The sequence below is a fragment of the Equus przewalskii genome, chromosome 7 (assembly GCF_037783145.1).
Source record: "Equus przewalskii isolate Varuska chromosome 7, EquPr2, whole genome shotgun sequence".
Classification (NCBI taxonomy): Eukaryota; Metazoa; Chordata; class Mammalia; order Perissodactyla; family Equidae; genus Equus; species Equus przewalskii.
This window is the reverse complement of record NC_091837.1, coordinates 21,974,999-21,997,532: the sequence shown is the minus strand read 5'-3', so window position 1 is coordinate 21,997,532 and position 22,534 is coordinate 21,974,999. Positions and strand designations below refer to the sequence as shown.

Below are 22,534 nucleotides of genomic sequence, written 5' to 3'. Positions count from 1 at the left end.
AAACATATATACATATTTCCCACTCCTTAATCTGATAAAAGACTGGCTAAAAAAGGACAATTTTTTAAAAAAGTGTAATATACAATGCTTCTCTCAAAGGCAATCAACAAATATTTAAACTGAAAAGACATTAGCCTCTTACAAAACTTCCTTAAAAGCAATCCTTAAGATTCCAATTCTGTAGCATGTGGTATTTTTTATTTTCTTCTCCTTTTTTGGAAGATGATTAGCCCTGAGCTAACATCTGCTGCCAATCCTCCACTTTTTGCTGAAGAAGACTGGCCCTGAGCTAACATCCATGCCCATCTTCCTCTACTTTATATGTGGGATGCCTGCCACAGGATGGCTTGATAAGCAGTGGATAGGTCTGCACCCGGGGTCCAAACGAGCCAACCCCAGGCCACCAAAGCAGAGCACATGAACTTAACCACTACACCACTGGGCGAGCCCCCATGTGGTATTTTTTAATGTGATAGTGTTTCCTACATGATGTATCTTGGGAAAAATCATTACTGTAACAAAAATTTTTGCCTCGAATCAAGAATAAGAACTCCCCAACTTATCAACAAGCTGCAACCCAAAAGTTCATTGGTAACTGAGTTCTGTGGAACCCAGAACAAATAAATCAACGGTAGTTAGGTTAGGTTCTGAGGCTAGTCCACAAAAGTCTATTTAGTCAATAATATATTGGACATATAGAATTAAGTCTATCTTAATAAATCTAACCATTAACTAAAACATTGTCTCTACGGAAAAGACACTGAATTCCAAGTGGGGACACCAGATACTTTTCTCTTCTTGTGGTGGCAGGTCTTAGTCCTAGCAGCACAGTCAGGAGGTGAGTACTGACTAGCATCCAACAGATATGAGTCCAAAAGCCAGTAATGTTTCAACTCCCTGTACATTTACAGAACAGCTTTTCTAAATTATGCCTAGGTTTTTTTTGGCATGGGGTGCAAAAATGAGGGAGGACGGAAGAGGTGTAATGACCTACTTTACTTAAGATGTTATTTGTTTAGACTAGTTGTTTTAAGTTGAGGGCTGCTTATAAAGCAGTTTAAAAGTCCAGATAGATTTCTGAGTTGGAAGGCCCTGGACACCTTAAGAAAAAGGTAAATAAGTAAAATGATGTGCTAAATTCCAGATTTACTCACTCGGCTGCGTCTTTCTTCTCCTCTTTATCATCTTTCTCTTGTTTACATCCTGGGCTGGAAGTCTGAACTCCTTGGGATGTGACCTCAGGTCCCCTCTTGTGCTCCGTGTTACTGAGGATTGAAGGGGAAATGCTGGGGCTGCTGGGCTTGCTGCTGCCACTGGTGCAGTTGCTGCTGCTATTTTCAATGAAAGAATCCTTAGCATTTGGTTCAATTTTGTCTTTGATCAAATCTCTTGATTTTTCTCCCTCTCTATTTTTGTTTAGCAGTTGATCCATAGATTCAGAAGTAGAACTTGGCTGTAACTAAATAAAGGAAATAATTATATTTAAATATTTTAAATAATTCTAGTAATCAATTTGCTCCATGAGCACAAGCAAATATTATTTGCAAGCATAAAATATATTGAATAAGTTTTCATACATTGAGTAATGTTTTTATTACAAAGCAACAATAACAAAATGTCTGTATAACACAATCATAGTCATCTAAGGACTCAAATGTCATAGCCTCAAAAGTTAAATACTTACTGAGTGCCCACTATGTGTCAGAAACTGTGCCTGCTGGGTATGCTTGGTATGGAAAATATGAAATAGTTCCTATCCTCCCAAAGCTTACCACCTGGGTGCATTCAGACACTTAACAACAAAATGGAGTAAATGCTATGGGATCCTACAGGAAAAAGCAACTTACAGAAAATGAAGGCTTTTCAATGGAAGTATCATCTACTCTAAAGTGTGAGAGATGAGGGTGGGGGGGGAGGCGGTGCAGTTTGGACAAGGGAATAGTCTAAGCAAAAACAACTCCATGTTTAAAAATCCAAGGGGAATGGAGAAGACGGCCTCGTTTTGAAACAGAAAAGCACTAGTGGCTGGAGCAAGAGTGGGCACACAGGCAAGAGTGAGTCAAGAAACGACAAACTCACCCAAGAGGAATGAGAGGATAAAAAAACTTGAAAGCTCTGATAAGGACTCTAGCTTTTAATTCTCAGGATAATGAGAAGTCACTGAAGAATTTTAAGCAGGTATAGTACTGAGCAGCTTTACAGTTCACAAAGATGAGCACAGCAGCTTTGTGAAAAATGAACTGGAGGAAGCCAAGTGAGAATGAAGAGAGACCATTATGGAGGCTGGACTAAGACCTGGGCCTGGCCCCGAGGACTGGTGGGTTGCAAAGTCGGAAGCAGGTAGAGTCAGAGGGAGACCTGACTAGACGTGCTGGTCAGTTAGACCTTCTAAATCCATAAGTAAAGTAGGAAACCACAAAACACCAGTACCATCAGGAAGAGCAGAAGACAAAGACGTTAGTGAAATCAGTGATGGGTTTTTAAGTCTGCAGACCAGAAGAATTCAATGCTATTACTCTCTGAAGATGATTTCAAGATGTCATACTCCACAGAAGAAAGAAAACAAGGACAGCTGAAGGAAACGACAAGAAAAGGAAAAGAAAAAGGGGAGCAAGTAGAAGCAGCCAAGGTGGAAACGAGAACAAACACAAGCAGCAGCCCCGGGCAGCGAGAGTAAGCTGAAGAGCAACTGCACAGCAGAAGGGGTTGCAAGACTGGAGACAGACCAACCATCTCTAAGCCCTGGGAGGAGCAAACCGGTGTCAACTCTCACCACCGCGGCCCCTAGCATCCTGGCAAGCGGCACTATGCACCTCAAGCTTTACTGCATCACCAACACAGTTAGAGAGCCCTCACAGAGATGAGGTCAAGAGGTGAGAGGGACATTTATTTGAACTTAGTAACAATTTAAGTCACAATACAGGCACTTAACGTTTAAGCCAGCATTTGTTCACAAAAATCTTTTAGTAGAGGCTACACACGTAATAGACCAACTGCATACTGCATAAGACTTCTTGAGTGTTTATCACAAGGGTCTCTGACTGAGGGAAAAATGATACTTGTTATTGTTATTCATACAATGCAAACATATCTACAGTACTCACTATGGGTTGGACACTGTTCTAAACTACTGACCAACTCATTCATTTAGTGGTTACGACAGCCCTATTTGATGTAGATCCTATTATTGCCATCTTACAAAGGGGGAAACTAAGGCCAATTCATGCTTTTGAGCATTCTGATATTTCCTATCTGCAGTATACTAAACCTAAGGGAAAACAGATTCTTTTCTCCCCCACCCCCTGAAACTGAACCACTTTTTTTCCTTCTATTGAGATATAACTGACATATAACATATTAATTTCAGGTATATGACATGATTCAACATTACGTATGTACTGGGAAATCACAAATGTCTTTTGTTTTGTTTTGTTTAAAGATTTTATTTTTTTCCTTTTTCTCCCCAAAGCCCCCCAGTACACAGCTGTATATTCTTCGTTGTTGGTCCTTCTAGCTGTGGCACGTGGGACGCTGCCTCAGCGTGGTCTGATGAGCAGTGCCATGTCCGCGCCCAGGATTCGAACCAACGAAACACTAGGCTGCCTGCAGCGGAGCGCGCGAACTTAACCACTCGGCCACAGGGCCAGCCCCCACAAACGTCTTGTTAATACCATCACCACACAGTTACAAATTTTTCTTCTTATGATGAGAACTTTTAAGATCTACACTCTTAGCAACCTTCATATATACAATACAGTACTACTGACTATAGTCACCATGTTGTACATTACAACCCATGATTTATTTGTTTTACAACTGGAAGTTTGGGGGCCGGCCTGGTGGCGTAGTGATTAAGATTGTGTGTTCCACTTTGGCAGCCTGGGGTTCAGCGGTTTGGATCCTGGGCGTGGACCTAGGACCTCTCATCAAGCCATGCTGAGGCGGTGACCCACAGAGAACAATAGAAGGACCTACAACTAGGATATACAACTGAGTACTGGGGCTTTGGGGAGAAAAAAAAAAGATGAAGATTGGCAACAGATGTTAGCTCGGGGCCTATCTTCCTCACCAAAAGGCATTAAAAAAAAAAAAAGACAAGCGGCTCCTTAAAAAAGTAAGTAAATAACTGGAAGTTTGTATCTTTTGTCCACCTTCACATTTTCTATATCACATTTTCGTTATCTATTCATCCACTGACCAACACTTAGGTTGCTTCCATGTCTTACCTATCATAAATAATGCTGCAACGAACATAGGGGTGCAGACGTCTTTTCGAGTTAGTGTTTCCATTTCCTTCAGATAAATACCCAGGAGCAGAATTGCTGGATCTATTTTTAATTTTTTGAGGAATCTCCATACTGTTTCCCATAGTGGCTATACCAAGTTACATTCCCAGCAACAGTGCATAAAGGTTCCCTTTTCTCAGCATCTTGGCCAGCACTTATTTCCTGTCTTTTTGATAAAAAGTTATTCTAACAGGTGTTAGGTGATATTTCATTGCGGTTTTGATTTGCATCTCCCTGACGATTAGCGATGGTGAGTACTTTTTCATGGACCTGTTGGCCATCAGTCCGTCAACTTTTGAAAAATGTCTATTCCGATCCTCTGCCTTGATCAGGCTGTTTCTTTGCTACTGAGTTGTATGAGTTCTTTGTACAGTTTAGATATTAACTTTTTATCAGATATATGATTTGCAAATATTTTTTCTATTCTATAGCTTTCCTTTTCATTTTGTTGATGATTTCCTTTGCTGTGCAGAAGCTTTAGTTTGATATAGCCCTAGTTGTTTATTTTTGCTTTTGTTGCCTTTGCTTCTGGTGTCAAATCAAAAAAAATCAAGGCCAATGTCAAGGAGCTTACTGCCTCTTTTCTTCTAGGAGTTTTATTGCTTCAAGTCTTACATTCACGTCTTTAACCCAGTTTAAGTTAATTTTCATGTATGATGTAAGATAGTGGTCCAGTTTTCCCAATACCATTTTTTAAAGGGCTTGTCTTTTCCCCATTGTATATTCCTGGCTCCTTTGTCATAAATTAATTGGCCATATAAACGTGGGTTTATTTCTGGGCTCTCTATTATGTACTATTGATGTATGTGTCTGTTTTTATGCCAATACTGTGCTGCTTTGATTACTAAAGCTCTGTAATATAGTCTGAAATCAGGGAGCAAGATGCCTCCAGGTGTGTTGCTCTTTCTTAAGATTGTTTTGGCTATTCAGGGTCTTTTGTGGTTCCACACAAATTTTAGGATTCTTTGCTCAATTTATGTCAAAAATGCCACTGGAATTTTGATAGGGATTGTACTGAATCTGTAGATTGCTTTGGGTAGTTTGGACATTTTAGAGGAAGAGTGAAATTCTTATGTAACTCAAACAACAAGAAAATGTGGATTCCCAGTACAATTTTGGGTCATCTATATTTTGGTAATAGGAATTAATATTGAGTATATTTTATGTGTCATGTATGATATTAAACACTTTACAGACGGCATCTCATTTAATTCTCACCAAATTATTATGAACAATTATCCCATTTTGGCTTAGCAGATAACATGCCTCGAAATTATACATACGGTGTGTGTAGGGCAAGATTTAAAACCCAGATCACCTACTTACCTCCAAAACCCACATCATTAATTAACCTGTAACAGATCAATTATTAGCAATTCTTACAGAAATAAAGCTAGCAGCACCCTGCACACAGCTATGTTAGAGTCTGAAGATGGCGCTAAAGAAAAAAAAAAAGAACCCAAATCAAAGAGTACTCCTATTTCTGTCTCAATGAAAGCCCAGAGATTTTTGTGAACCGCCCCAGTTCAAGGCCAGGTGCCTGTCAGGAGGGTGGCTCTAATGATTCATTAATTGAACACTGTAGTATAGATTATGCATTCGCTACTGTCCAAAGCATTACTAGGAGCTTATAGACACTGAGAGCCAGGCCTAGCTTTTACTAGCCACGTGACTCTGGGCAAATTATTTCACTTGTCTTTGCCTCAGTTGCCTAATAAACACACTAGGGATAATAATAGAACCTGCTTCAAAGGGATGTTAGGACAATAAAGAATTTATCACATAAGCACTTAGAAAAGTACCTGATACATAGGAAATACTCAATAAATGTAAACTAATAATGCTATTTTATCTGAAGAGAATTATAAAGCTCACCTTCAAATATTTTTAAAAGCCATTTCTTTGCTTTCCAGTATTCACTTACAAACCAAAAAGTTATCCATAAGAGACTTCAATAATACTTCTGATTATTCAGGCCTCAAACAGAAATAAGACTAGAAGTCCTAAAGAGAGAGAGTTTTAATGCTGCAACTACCTGGAATTTAAGAGTCAAGTATTAAAGAAGGTTTACAGACAGCTGAAACTGATGAGAGCGAAAATGTTTTCTAGTAAACGAAGAAGTCACAAGCTTTTTAAAATACAGTCATGCGTTGCTTAACGACGGGAATATGTACTGAGAAATGCGTTGTCAGGCAATCACATCAATGTGTGAACATCATAGAGTGTATTTACAAAACTTAGATGGTATAGCCTACTACACACCAAGGTTATATGGTACTAATCTTACAGGACCACCATCATAGATACAGGCCATCACTGATTGAATGTCATTGTGCGGCGCATGACTGCACTAACTCTAACTCTGATCGAGACAGTGTGGTACTGGCATAAAGGATAGACACACAGATCTTCAGAGGAGAAATGAGAATCCAGCAATAAACCCTCACATTTGCAGTCAATTGATTTTCCACAAGGGTACAAAGACAATTTAATTCAACGTCTTTTCAACTGATGGTGCTGGGTTAAGTGATATCCTCATGCAAAAGAATGAATGTGGAACCCCATCTCACACTATATAAAATAATTACTCAAGGGGCCACCCTGTGGCATAGTGGTTAAGTTTGGCATGTTCTACTTTGGCAGCCCAGGTTCGCAGGTTCAGATCCCAGGCACAGACCTACACCACTCATCGGTGGCCATGCTGTTGTGGCAACCCATATACAAAATAGAGGAAGACCGACACAGATGCTAGCTCAGGGTGAAATCTTCCTCAGCAAAAAAAGGAAGAAAAAATTACTCAAAATGGATCAAAACCCTAAATGAAACTCTTAGAAGAAAGTAAGAGCAAATCTTTATGGTCCTGGATTAGGCAATAGTTTCTTAGATATGATACCAAAAGAACAAGCAACAAAAGAAAAAATAGATAAACTGGACTACATCAAAGTTAAAAAAAATTTTTTTCCCCTTCCCCAAAGCCCCAGTACATAGCTATATATCCCAGTGGTAAGTCCTTCCACTACTTCTATGCAAGCCACTGCCATAGCATGGATACTGAAAGACAGGTGGTATGGTTCCGCACCCAGGAACCAAACCCGGGCCATCAAAACAGAGCACACTGAACTTTAACCACTAGACCATCAGGGCTGGTTCAAAATTAAAAATTTCTGTATGTTAAGGGTCAACATCAAGAAAGTGAAAAGACAACTCACAGAACAGGAAAAAAGATTTGCAAACCGTGTATCTGATGTGAGACTTATACACAGAATACATAAAGAATTCTTACAACTCAATAACAAAAAGACAAATAATTTTTAAAAATAGGTATTTCTCCAAAGAAATATACAAGTGGCCAATAAACACATAAAAAGATGCTCAACATATTACCCATCAGAAATGCAAATCAAAACCACAATGAGGGGCTGGCCCAGTGGCACAGTGGTTGAATCTGCGCTCTGCTTTGGTGGCCCTGGGTTTGTGGGTTCAGATCCTGGGTGCGGACCTACACACTGCTCGTCAAGCCATGCTGTGGTGGTATCCCACATACATGATAGAGGACGACTGGCACAGATATTAGCTCAGGGCCCATCTTCTTCACTAAAAAAAACCCCACAATGAGATATCACAAGGATGACTATAATCAAAAAGACAATGACAAGCATGGTGAGGACGTGGAGAAACAGAAACCCTCACATGCTGCTGATGGGAATGTAAAACAGTACAGACAGTATAGCTGCTTTGGCAAATAGTCTGGAAGTTTTCTTCAAAAGGTTACAGATAGAGTTACCATATGGCCCAGAAATTCCACTCTTTGGTATATGCCCAAGAGAAATGAAAACATATGTCCACACAAAAACTGTACACTAATGTTCATAGCAGTATTATTCATAATAGTCAAAAAGTGGGAACTCAAAGAGTTATCAACTGATGAATGGATAAATAAAATACAGTACACCCATACAATGGAATATTACTCATCCACAATAAGGAATAAAGTACTAATAGATGCTCCAACATGAATGAACTTGGAAAACATCATGCTAAGTGGAAGAAGCCAGTCACAAAAGGCCACATGTTGTATGATTCCATTCATAAGAAATGTCCGGAAGACGCAAATCCACAGAGACAGAAAGCGGACTAGCGGTTGTCCAGGACCAGGCAGAGGGGGAAGGGGGATTGGAAAAAAATGAAGAGTGACTGCTAAGGGGTTTGGGGTTTCTTTTCGGGGTTAAGAAAATGTGCTAAAATTGACTGTGGTGATGGTTGTACAACGCTGTGAATATACTAAAAACCACTGAATTGTACATTTTAAATAGTTAAATTGCATGATACGTAAATTAGATGTCAATAAAACTGTTACAAAAAATACACTAACTCATATCCTTCGAAGTAAAAATATTTCTTTCCTTCATAACATAACAAATTCACTGCAACTGTACTGTAACAAGGGACTAAATGATTGACTGTAAAAAATAATGCTGAGGAAACAAAAGCAAACAGGCAAGAATACCTATAATATGCTAGCATTTATATCAAATTGAAGACTGCAACACAGTATCATCTAGTGCTCAGGGATCTATTCACATGCAGTGTGAAGAACCTGGCAGGAAGGAAAGCCTTCCTTCTGGCAGCAGGATGCAGCTGAGGAGGGCAAGTACACAGGAGGACTTTGTGTTGGTGTGTGTGAGTATTAAGATGGGAAGTAGGAATCTGGGCATTCAGTCATTATTCTTTGTATCATGTCCATGAGTTAACCATAGCTTAAAAAATTAAAACAAGTTCACAACTGTTAATAGCATTAAAGCTGAAGAGACAAACGTGCTAAAGTATGAAATAATATGTTATATTTTGAATGGTGCCCATAAGTCAAGAATGAAGGTATCAGCAAAAAACCATTAATTTTTAGGAAGCTAGAACATAGGCTAGGAAAAGGTTGCCTTTTGCCATTGATTCATTCATCTAAAAAGCCAATCAGTTTTTCAAAGGCCAGCAATCAGATTTTCTCCCTCTAAGAAGCTAAGCTTCAGGATGATTTCTTGAGTTGGCCTCAAAATATACGTTGATAGGCAAAGTATACTATAGTAAACATTGTGCAAAAGAATGAAATAGTCATCCAGGAGAGATTAGAATATATTCAGGAAGTCTTAAGATAGAGAAATGATATTATAGAAAGATGTCTACTACAATACATTTGTGCACAAAGAGTAAATCTGCAACTAACTCAGAACACCAGGGTCCAGTACATCTCCCACTTGCCACATCACATAATTAATGCCTTGGCCTTGCTCCACTCTTCACTGAATAATCAAATGAACATTAAATAATAACTTATGTTATGGTGGCTTCAAACATCAGAATTATATTCTCTTTCATTTGATATCTATATCGTACCTATCAAATCTCATGATTTTAGTTACCCCACTTAAAGCATAGGCAAAGACAACTTTAAGAATGTTTAGCTTTCTACACATACAGTTTGATGTTTCTGGGTGTGTATATATACTGCATTTTTTGTAAATAGATGATATAAAAATTCTTAGTAATGTTTAATATTTATTTTTAAAAATTCTAATTCATTAGTCAATATACACTTACCCTAAAATCATTCTTAAATTTCTTTAAATCATCAATCTGTTTTCTATGTTCAGAAACAATTGGTGATATACCTGTATAAAATTAAGAACTGTTAGATACAGATTTATTTCGAATCTTTAACTTACAAGTCTTTCAGGATGGGATGTTAGAACTGAAAATAAGCTCTATTATCAAAACAATAAAAAATTTCAATTTATTAATTACAGATTTTGGCATTTGTCAAATTAAGGATTTAAATAAGCACAGTACTAAGAAAAAGTATTGACTGAAAATATTCTGTATTGGGCATGAGATGAGACATACTCTTTCCTATTTCTAGACTTATACCTGAAGACTTTTTAAAGCTCTAACCTTTATTTTCAGCTTTTGAGAAGCCAGGTGATGTCTCATTGGGCTTCATATTTTCTTTATTCCCTGCAGGAGAGTTCTGCCTCTGATCTTGAAGTCTGGAATCCTTAGCTAGAAAATAATTTTTTTTTTTTAATTCAAAGTTAGATGGAAGTTAGGAATATTCAACAACTTTGATTTCCTACATTTTTGGGAAAGAATATTTCCATTTAAACAGAGGCTTTTCTCCTTTGCAGACATACAAAACACCAATAATTTTATTTATATTGATATTTACTACCCAGGAAAGTTAACCCTTTAACAAGAGACACTCAAGAATACCATATTTGAAATTAATAGTATTAAACAACTTCATTTACATAAAAATTTAAATGTCCGGTCAAATACATACCTATGAGTAAAACAACATAGCACCTTTCATATAATGTCAAACCTCTAACACTCAACTTCACAAACGACATTATGGATGTAGCAGCCCCTTCTCACATACCCTCAATAGATGGGGTAACAGCTCTGTTGGATGCAGGACTGGCAGGCGTAGGAGACGAAGCTGGAACAGGCATAGCAACAGCTTCAGCTGGAATAATACCAGCTTGGGGAGAAGCAAGAACTGGCCCAGTAGGAGTATTTCCAATACTGTTCTGTCTAGGAGACCTGGGTCTGTGAGTTTTAGGGGATAATCTTGGAACTAGAAGAAAGAGAAAAGTTCCATTACATTCTCAGCTCAAGTGTCACTTCCTCCAAGAGGCTTCTCTGAAGATCTAGGTAAAATAGTCTTATCCAACCCCATCCAGGTTACTCTCTATTCCATCACGCTGTTTTCCAGTGTCTTAAGTGTAGTGGTGGTGATTGAGAGTACAAATATCTCAAGAATAACAGCAATTACTAATACCTAAGTAAAACTGTAGTTTTTTCTCCTAACTAAATACAGTAATTCTAAAAGGCAGTATTTTAAATGAAGTCAGAAACTGGATTTCTAAGGCAGGATAAATGCCACTTCTTAAGAGAAAGAACATTCTCTACTAAAAAGTGCGACTGTTTCCATGAAACGGGTAGGGGAAGAGCCCCGAGAAGTGGGCTTATTCGTTCCTCCTTCAAATAATAAACTCAAACACCTGTTAGCACGTTGCAGGCAATCATATATGCTCTTTCTTGCCACATCAAGATCCACCCTGCAGTAACTAAGGAAATCAGGGACCCAATTTAGCCAAAAGGGGAAGATAATCCAAGCAGGGGTTCATATTCCACATGATTTCAAAATAAGTACCTAATGCATTTCATATTCCATTATAAACCTATTTGTAGAGCTCAGATTCAAAGGTTGGAGAAAATGGTTCAATTTGCTTCACTTTAGCAGTTCTTTACATTTTTAAGTCACAAAGGTCATGGAAGGAAACTATTACTCAACAACTATCATTTTCTAATTAGCATACAAAGCAAACCTCTAACAGTGTTCTGCACGAATCCCTAACAACTAAGTTTTTCCCTTCACTTCTGTAATCTTGTTTCTCTGAAAATTCATTTTCAGATCATCTGAGTAACATCAAATGATTAACAGTACAACTGGAGAAATAAGATTTTAGAAATTCTATTTTTTTGTTAATTATTTCCTTATAATTGAAGACCAAAGAAGAAAATAGAAAGTGCAAAGGAACTTATAATAAAATTATATGTACATGAAGCTGAGCAGTGTACATCAACTAAAGACATTTAACAGAGTTGGGAATATTTTTGTTTGTTTAAGCTTAAAGATTCTTTTTCTTTTAAAGGTCCTATGCACTGATTAAGATAGATTATGACCAAAGAGCGTAACTATTACATGCTGCAACTCTCCATGATTATTATGGAAGCAAAACATTAAAAAGCAGTCTCAGCTAATTCTAAGATCTCATTAAAGTATATTTTTTTACACTTTTACAGCTGCTGTCAGCACATTCCTCATACTAATCACAGATAAAACTTAGGTCCCTCATGTGTGTTTGATATTCCTTATAAGGGAAATATAGTCAGAAATTAGTGCCATATACAGATGCTATAGAAACACACAGTACTGTAAGCCCAAAACAAATGTTTGTGGAACAAATTACCAAACAAAGCTACTAAGAAGAAATGAAATACGGTCCCTCCAAATGGTGTTACATACTGTATTTACCTTGTCTGTGAGGGGTACTTTGTACAACTATAAAGTATACACACTTATGAACCTCATGAATCTCATCACAAGTCCACAAAGTAGACTAGGCAAAAATTACTTTACTCATTGAGAAAACTGAAGTTAAGAATGATCACACGATTTGCTCTAACACAGAGTGAATAAGTGGTGGAGCCCAAAATAAAAATACTACAGGTTTTTCAATTCCTGGTTACTCCACTATATTTTATACACTTGTACTTCCTCAAACAGAGCTTAAGCTCAGCCCTTTCTGTATTTAGTAGAATTACAACAGGAACACTGTCATTATGCTCCAAGCCAAGTGTTACCTACCCCCACTGACCACTGATGACCACGTGCCCCCCGCAGGACTGGTCCTTGCTGCTGGAGGAGCAGCTGCTTCACTTGGTGGGGTATGGGATACAAATTCTAGGCCACTGGAAATGGAACCCCTCCCAGCAGAAACTCTGTGATTTCGAGGGTGCCGCTGGGCCTTTGGGGACATTCTTGGAGGCCCTAAGAAGGGAATAGGGAACATCACATAAATGTCACAATGTCCATCGGTATTACTTTTCTGCTAAATATACACACTCCATTTACACACACACACACACACACACACACACACACACACTCCTCTCTCTCTCTCCAGTTTCTCCTTGGTTAAAAAAAAAAAAAGAGGAAAACGCCATAGATATTTCTGGCAATACTCTTCAAGAACTATTTTGTGGAATGCCACAACGTTTTATAAATAAATTTTATTTCCCTTTATTTTAAAGAAAGGGAAGGATGAAATTGGTGGTAAGAAATCAAACAATAAGATGTTATAACTCTTCAAAGATTTTAGAAATTTGTTTAATATTCATTATTTGTAGGCATATATAAATAAAATGTTAATAGAAGTTATGGCTACATGATGGAATGATTTTTATTTTACCATATACTTTTAGCTTTTCCCCTCAAATTTTCTACAATATATTACTTTTAAAATTGGAAAAAAATATTTTTAAACAAAAACTATTAACCCCTATATTCCTCTTTGTACTACTGAAATATATGTACATACCCTTCTTAAATTTCTCTAAAATCTTAGTTTATCTACCTCTTTCCCACGGTGATCAATTTTACAACCTATGACTTAACACAGTCCTCACTTGTAAGCAGTTTCCCAGACTTAACAGGTCGTGAGCTGAAAATTCTACTGTTAAGGCATGACCTGAAAGACTAAAGTGACCGACATTTGGGGAAAAAATTTGCACTGTATGAATTGTCAAATTTCTACATCATTAATTCTATTACCCCATTAGTGATTTCTATCTCCAAAGAAGTCTACTGTACTACAGTTTAAACAAGACAGTCAGGTGGAAACAGTGAAGGGAACGGCTCTCACCAGAGAAGGCTGCCAGTGCTAACTGAGCAAAACCCGCTCTTCTTGTCCAAGCCGAGACTCCTCACTCTCACCGTGCTGTCAAACTCTTTAGAATGTCAAATTCATTTGTGTCCTCAGTAGGAATTTAATCATGGACACAATCTTAAAAACAATATTAATGTTATATTTTATAGTTTTCAACTGGAGATATGATTTATATCAAAGAATGATTTAAGAATTGGGTATCTGAATTATTTATACATATTTTTTTACATCACTTTATAGAAAAAGACCAAGAACATAGGTTGGCATAGCTCAACGAAATCAAACCGTAACTTTAAAAAATTCATTCTTTTTGATAATATATAAAATACGGAAACAAAGTAAACTTGACTGTATGAAACACAGAAAACCACTATATTTAGTAGTTTTAATTTTGAAGTTCACACTTAAAAAATGCTTCAATGTCACCTAACGACATGACTAGAAAACTATTTTAATTCAAATTGGCTAAGAAGAAAAACTGAATCGCGTAGCATCCCTGATGCATTCTGCGTGCAGTCCGTCCTTCCATCTTACTGTAGTGAAGGCGTTCACACTCACTAATGAGTTGTGTGTTATCTAACATATTCTCATGATATTAAACATCACTTACTCAGACAACGGAGCACAACAAATGCTTCCACAGAATTTAACTTTTCATTTAGCGGCCCCCATTACAGGCACTTGTGAGTAAGGACGTCACCTTGAGAATCAGGGCACTGTGCTGTTCAAGGGCAGCAGCTTTAGTCAAGATCACGAGACCTCCCTGCCTGGATGGCAACAATTTATTAAAAAGCAGCCGACACAGTTCTGTCCAGGGAAGCAGCTTATGTCAGACAGCTGTATTAGTCTCAACATAAACTATATCAACTGCAACTTTAATGAACAAATCAGATTAAAATTTTAACACATACTGTGAAATAATGTCAAAAGAAAATTATCCTTCAGAAAGCAGGTTTTTAATTTATGCACTGCATGTAAATTACAATGTGACCTTTCTACAACATGTCCATGCATTTGATACGTAGCAATGGTGGATTTAGAATCAAATACAGAATGAGAATTACGAGGCTTTAGTCTTTTTTTTTGACATGGGCAACACCAAAAAAAACCCCTAAAGATTCAAAGTCATACGTGGTTTTTATTAACAATTTTATCTTAGATCAAGGACTTCTTCTAAATTAAACCAGATTTTCACTATAAAATATTGCAAGGCTAATTGCTTTAAATTCCCCAAACGTAAAAGCAAACTCTATATTGTAATCTAAGGGTAGACACACAAAGGTAGCTACACGGAATGTCCCTCTCAAAAAGGACCCCTAAACCATCACTCCTGCCTATGGCCAACACGTAGGCTCCCTAGAACCTTGGCCAAGGTAAGCGATAGGCTCTACAAATAACTGCAAGACTGGGTGAAGGAAGCTCCCTGTCTGCATTCATCACTGTGCGCAGTGTAAACTGGGAGAGGCAGCCCTGGGCAGACCTTCTGGGGCTGTAAAGGAGCATCATTACCAGGCAGAGATAAACCCCATCCTTACAGTTCAGGGTAGTTCATAGCTTCACACAGCATTTATCAAATTTCTCTCTAATGAACAAAAGGTTAATAGAAATAGTTTTAATAAACTAAAGTTAAAACACGGAAATTATAGGTTATTAAATAATGAAGAGGAAACTATTTTGTAATTATAAACTCACATAGGAGTTAAACAAAGACAAACAAAAACATGAACAAATTGTGGTATTGTACCTTCTGAAGACATGCGTTTAGGCATAGTAGAGACAGGAGCTGGAGAACCATGAGCAGAGGGGTGAGACGGGGGTCTGGATGGCCGCGAGGGGGGCCTGGAGGGCGGCCGTGTAGGGGTGGCTGCCCGAGGTGGAAGAGAGTTGGGACCTGACTGGTAGCGAGAAGGTGGGCGAGAGGAAGGAGATGGGCAAGGCGATGGCCAGGGAACACCTGACAGAACAAATGATATGAAGGAAAGTATAAAAACTAAAGAAAAAAATGAGGGAAAAAAGTAAACAGAAAAAAAAGTAAAATGACAAAAATGATTTCTTGTACATTTTAACCCTTTGAGGACAGTCATTTGATTTGTGATAAGTTTTAGCATAACTTAACTGACATAAATTCACATTTTACTTGAACCTCCTTAAAATTAAGTCTGTTTAAATGAATACACGTTCCCAAAGGGTTAATTAGGATCTACACATACTATTGAAGAAGACAGTTAAGACTTTGCCTATTAATCCTGCTTCTATAACTGTTTCTCAGTAACCAACTTTTAAAAGGAGTATAACATATACTAGATAATTTCACACAATAAATCACAAAACTCAGGAACAAGATTATTCACTATATTAGTTTTAGCTTTTGAAACGTAATGAAAATAAGCAGCAGCTATTATATCTCATTAAAAATGCTGGTTTCTTATGACCATGTGTGATTTTCATCTAGTTTATACTTGAACGTAAGGTTCAAGCAAGTCTATTTAAGTAGAAAAAAAATTACTTCTACTATTTTCTAGAGTCACAGAAGTGACAAAGGTTAATATTCATTGCCTTTTCCAAACACGTTTTAATCTTATCAAACCAGAAAAAGAAGGGGGGCCTTCTAAATAATTTATGCAGTTAAACACTTATTCAAGAGACTGCTTAATAAACAGTGCAACTACAGAGCAGTCATCACCAAATAAACTGACACTGATGGATATGCGCAGGTCAAAAGACAGCTAACATATAACAGGACAGATCACTTACCTTAATCTTAAGAAATAGTCCAGGTCTCCTCTCCATAGGGTTCCACACACTTGAGTATCATACATTTCCCAGCCCCCTTCAGGTTTTTACTTTGAAAGTTCTGTTCACAAACAACTACAATTCTTTACTCAGTGAGCAAAGAAATTTCACCCCCAATACTAAGTATAGAAAATACTCAAGAGTGTTCATTTGGAGAGGAATTCTGGAGAAAGACTCAATGAAAACAAATGAAATTGGAAACTTAGTGTTCTCTATTTTTCTAACTTTCCAAACTTGAATACCTAAAATTGAAGGCTCACTTGTTCCCCTGAGCTAATAACATACTATCACTATTATTAATTACTGTATTTCATACTGTCTACAGTACTGCTGTCCAGTATCTCTGACTTGCATGAAAGATCCATGACCTATCAACTATATTCAACTTAGATTCAGAGGTAAAGGAGAAAAATATCTTTCTACTAAAGATGCAAGTTTCTTTTTACTTTACTTTAGCTAAACTACAATATCCACCCTTACACTAAGACCTGTTTTATTGTTTTTTTAAGCACACTTCTTTCTTCACCTTCTTCACGTGACTCTTGGTCATGTCTTACACTGAAAGTTACCTCAAATCCTTTCTTGAAATAAGCAGAATATAAACACATAAAAACAAACAGCTAATGAAAATGAAATGTATACTAACTACTAACTGTTTCAAACAGATTAGGATTTTCCATATAAACTATGCCTAAATCATTTTATCATCCAGTGTTTTTAAAATTGAGAACGTACCCAAAGTTTCCAATTTCTTTATGTGTGGAGTGTCCTTTGGCCAAATGAATGTCTTTGGTTAAATTTAGCACTTTATCTTAATACTCATGTATTTCATCATGCTAAATACTGCATATGCCAATAACTTATATTCACTTTCACTAATTTTACTAATTTGATATCCACAAAGGCAAACTTTAAATAATTTTGAAATGAAAACTACTCCACAGAAATCGTTAAAGGTGTGCATTTTCTTACCAACTACGTAAATTTGTAAATATTTAGAAAACTATGTATTTGATTGAGGACACTGACAAATTTGGTCAAAATACTTGCCTCCGTTAACTACTCTTTGGTCTGAACCAGAATTCGGGTTGAAATCTGAAGTGTGAGAGGTGGATCTTGATGGCATGGAGCCCGATCCAGGCTGGCCCATACGCGGTGAATTCTGTCTCCCACTTCCCCAGGATATGACTTCTCTATTTCTTTGTCCAGGAGGAATATATTTATTTTCCCTGAAAATGAGAGATCCTCTAAATCATTTTATCCTAACAGGTACCAGGCCAATGAAACATATCTAAAAGTAATTTTGGCAGAAGGGAATGCTTGCTGTAAAAAGGTTCCACACTAAACAAACTGCCTCACTCCCAGACACCCCTATTCTTTCATCTTACCCTGAGCTCTAGCCTCTGGCCTTTCCTTCCTCTCAGATTCTCCTCCTAAGCACAAAGTTTAACAGCTGTGTGTTCATTCTCATCCTACTTGGCCTCTTGATGGCTGATTCTATCCAATCACGGTCTGTCTTCTTGAAACTTTCTTCTTTCTTGGCTTTCTCTACTTTGTTTTCTCCGAGATCTCTTCTTCTCTCTCCGGCTGTTCGCTGGTTTTCAATGGCTTCAATATCAGCAATGCTGATGAATCCCAAATCCCCACTGCCAGTCCCACAGTCTCAATATCTCCCACTAAACACTTTCGTTCAAATCACCAGACTCTAAGCTGTGAGTGCCTTGAAGACAAGAAGTCTATCTTACCCTACCAGGTATGTAGTAGGTGTTTCTCAATATGTTTACGAATAAATGAATGAAAGACCGGTGAGCCCCTCAAATACAATAAACTGTACAAATGGACTCAGTGTATCTCCCCTCAAACATGCTCCATGTTTTCTCTCTCCATTACCAGTACAACTATAAATCTGCTTAGTTACCAAATAAACCTCAGGGTCACCCCTGGTTTTTCTAACCTTTCTATCACCAGCTCTGGTCTAGCTGGTTGCCAAGTTCTCATACTTGAACTATTTCAATACACTAGCTGGTCTCCACATTTAGCCAGCTCTCAATGTCCCAGAGCTCGTTCATACCATCCCCTGCCTACAAGGTGCCCTTTAACAGGACCTGCAGTCCTTCACTACCTCTATTCCTGTCACCAGCTGCCACCACTGTACCCTCAACACACACCCTATATTCCAGACATATGAAACAACTAGCCTTTTCTTGAGCTGGCCAGATCTTTCACATGTCTTTTCACCACGCAAGAAGTTTCTCTCTCTTACTTCTCTTTGAGTGGCAGACAGATCTATCTTATAACAAAACATCACCTCCTCTGTGAGGCTTTCTCTGATCCCACAAGTTATGCTAGTTCCTCCTCACTCTGGATGTTCCTAGTACTTTGAAGACACCTCTAATCTAGCAAATCATATTGAACTGTTACTATGTTGTATGCATCCCCCTACTGCATCGTTATTTTTTTTATGAGCTCTTCCAGACCTTGGCTTGCTCATCACTGTATATCCAACACTTGGCTCCACAAAGCTGACAATTAAAAAATATTTTCCAAGATTACTATAATCTTTTCTCTAACAGAATCTTAAACCAGTTCCATTTGCATTCTCTACCTAAACTATGTTAAAGGAAGATGAAATATAATAATAATAATACACCTTCTCACACAGACCTTGAGTTGTGTATCCAAAATACTGCATCATGATTTCCTTTAAATACCTAGTGTTTATGCTGTGGCCCTCACGTTCACTGGAATTTCTCTGAACTGCAGTGTATTTTTCTTCTTCACTCCTATCATCATTTTCCAGGGCCACTCGGGCTTTGTACTGGGCACTTGATTCAATTTCTTCTGCTAACTGGTTTGCCCTTGCTTCTCGTTTTAAAAATTCTTCTGAGTTATCTCTTTCTAAGGGCACCCTGAAACATGAGGAAAAGAAAGAGCACAGTGAGTATTTTAAAGTGAGAGTTTATATATCTGTCACAATCAACTGGGAGTTTAGAGTTTGAAAAGCTAGTAAAACAGTAAGAGAGTTACAGTGATCTATTTATTTATAAATCAAAATTTGAATTTTTTCCTGTTACCTTTTCCCTAGAGGAATATAACATTTCCAAAACTGGCTAAATTGACTATTCCCCCATAACCTCCACACTTGCAAATTTAGAGTTTTTACAGCTTAAAAGCAAAACAAAAACAAAATTTGAGCATAACACATTAGGATATAAGTAAACTACATTTACTGTCTGTTTTAATAGGAATTTATCAGCCTAGGCAGTAACAGGATAATTCTGTCAAATGATTGTTTAACTTAAAACCCAACAGAAACATTTATCCAACATCATAACTTTAGTTGATGAAAATCAAAGACAAATGCACTAAAATGAAAGCAAAGTTTTAAACTTACGTATATGATGATAAACTGCTATCATATGTAGACACTACACCATAATTTTCTTCATTATACCGAAACATATCATTGGGATCCCATCCATTAGACTAGAAGAAAATGAAGCTCATTTTTCAAAATGACAAAGTATTTGTCTTCTTTAATTCAGTTATAATCAGTATCTACATTAACAATATCTACCATAATATACTAGCAAAATCTAGCAAATTAAAAAAAAAAAGAAAAAACTTTCTTTAAAAATGTTTTAAGGAAAAGCTTTTTTTCTACATATCAGCCCCTACAAGTTGGTAAATAACCATACAAAACTATTACTTCAGAGGTTATTAAGCAAAAGTTTAGGGCATTTTAGTTACTTCATAAAATACGAGCATTCAGGTCAGGGTTCTCACCTTTCCCTACTCCCTAATAGCCATTTTTCTATAGAGTATTTACCTAAAATCTTCTTGAGTTGACTGATCATCAGGTCTGTGCAAGACAAGGAGTACTTTCTGACAGCCAAAAATATTTCTAGTGTTTTGGGGGAAAGAGGGAAGAAGCTGAAGCTTTCCCTGCTGTATCACTATTTCAAGGTAGGAGCATGGTACCAGATCCCTGCCATCCTCCCCTTTCTCCTGGGCAAGCTCAAAGGGAAGCAGCAGGAGACAGTGAACAGGCAATCACGACAAAGTCACAAGAGCTGGGTTTTAGAACAGGTTTTGCCGTTAGAAGTTGTAGGTCCTCAGCAACGGCCTTCTTCGCCTTGGTGCCCTAACCTGTAACCTCAGTGTAGGTAACTACGATTCTGTGAGAAAACCACCACTCTCTAAAGCTAGACTGCATTCTTTAATCTGTAAGAATCAACGAATAGCAGAGGCTGGAAGAATCTTCGCTGATAAATATTAGTATCTGGGTAATCACTTCTCTCTCTAGTGTTTCAACTCCTCTTTTAAAGCCTGACTCGTAGAAGGGGGCAAAATACAGCGCGTAATCATTATCCATCTCAGAAGAGAGGAAACAGCGTCCTCCAAGCAGTGTTGACGGCAATTTCAACACAAAGCTTGCCTCTGAGGTCACCCATCAACCCTGGGCCCTTCTGTGCTACTCCAAATAAGAATATAATGTAATTCCACCACTAAAGCAAGTCCTTAGGCCTAACACACATGGGCAGGAAATCAGTTGCCTATGGAGGCTTTAAAATTACTTAAGTAGTATATGCTCCACGTAAAAAAATCTAAACTGTGCAAAAAGACATCCAGTAAAAAGCAAGTTTTCCAATCCCAGTGTGCATAGATAACCACTATTAATAACTTCTTGAGCACAATTCCAGACATTCTCTATGCATATTTAGGAATATGATCAGTATGATCAGCTCTCTTCTTTTATAATTCAAACAGGATCTTCTTGTTTTGCAACTTGCTTTTTCTTTTAATAAATCTTGAATATCTTTCCATATCAGAATACCATTTTTTCTTAGTGGACACGTAGTATTTCAACTGAATGGAGGTACAATAAATCTACTTAACCCACATCCTACTGATGAACAGTTAGGATGTTTCCAATTTTTCACTATTAGGAACAATGCTTTGTGGGGCTGGCCTGATGGCTCAGCAGTGAAGTTTGCATGTTCCACTTCAGCGGCCCAGGGTTCGCCAGTTTGGATCCCAGGTGTGGACCTACACGTCGCTTATCAGGCCACGCTGTGGCAGGCATCTCACATACAAAGTAGAGGAAGACAGGCATGGATGTTAGCTCAGAGCCAGTCTTCCTCAGCAAAGAAAAAAAAAAAAGGAGTACTGGCAGCAGATGTTAGCTCAGGCCTAATTTTCCTCAAAAACAAAAAAGAAACAATGCTGTGAAAAACACTCTTATAGATAACTGCATGTCTAATGGCTAGATTAGAGCAAAAATAAATTTGCAGAGGTAGAACTGCCGGACCAAAGCATACGTGTGTTTTAAATTGTGACAAACATTGCCAGAATGCTCTCTAGAAGGCATCCATCAATTTACCCACCTCACTTTCAGTAGGTGTGCCTACTCCTCCACATCCTCCACACAGGAGACACACTGCACAGACCTGAGGACCTTTGCCTTAGGTTATACATGATTCTTTAAAGTCTGAAAATTAATAATGATGTGTGGCCTATGTATTTCCAGTTTTATAACTGGACAATGACTTAAACATTAAACACAGATTTGTTATAAAGACTTCTCTGTAATATTCAACGGAAGATGCTTCATTCAATCCAAATTTTGTTACCTAAACACTCATTTTGGCAAGAGACTTTGCTTTATATCTCTACACTTTAGAGACATGATTTACAGAATCCCAGAGTCTTTTTTTTTCTGCTTTTTCTCCCCAAATCCCTCCAGTATATAGTTGTATATTTTAGTTGTGGATCTTTCTAGTGGTGACACATGGGATGCTGTGTCAGCATGGCCTGATGAGTGATGCCATGTGCGCGCCCAGGATCAGAACTGGCAAAACCCTGTGCCGCCGAAGTGGAGTGCACAAACTTAACCATTTGGCAACGGGGCCAGCCCCAAGACAGAGTCTTTATTAAGCATTTGATTTA

At 37.7% G+C, this 22,534-nt stretch overlaps 1 protein-coding gene across 38 annotated transcripts in view; it reads right to left on the bottom strand.

Moving 5' to 3' along the window:
• The window catches only part of ATXN2 (ataxin 2), a 118,847-nt gene that overhangs the window by 31,699 nt on the left and 64,614 nt on the right, over positions 1–22,534 (bottom strand). For 20 of the 38 annotated variants that reach the window (XM_070628939.1, XM_070628946.1, XM_070628943.1 and 17 more), the window contains exons 7-15: positions 19,980–20,071; positions 19,297–19,494; positions 17,636–17,814; positions 15,537–15,746; positions 12,712–12,894; positions 10,717–10,914; positions 10,230–10,337; positions 9,879–9,949; positions 1,155–1,459 (exon numbers count right to left, since the gene is read on the bottom strand). In XM_070628939.1, coding sequence (XP_070485040.1) covers positions 1,155–1,459; positions 9,879–9,949; positions 10,230–10,337; positions 10,717–10,914; positions 12,712–12,894; positions 15,537–15,746; positions 17,636–17,814; positions 19,297–19,494; positions 19,980–20,071 — 1,544 coding nt within the window. Of the gene's footprint in view, positions 1–1,154; positions 1,460–9,878; positions 9,950–10,229; positions 10,338–10,716; positions 10,915–12,711; positions 12,895–15,536; positions 15,783–17,635; positions 17,815–19,296; positions 19,495–19,979; positions 20,072–22,534 lie in introns of all 38 variants that reach the window. The other 18 variants (XM_070628936.1, XM_070628921.1, XM_070628926.1 and 15 more) reach the window with 2 other exon arrangements.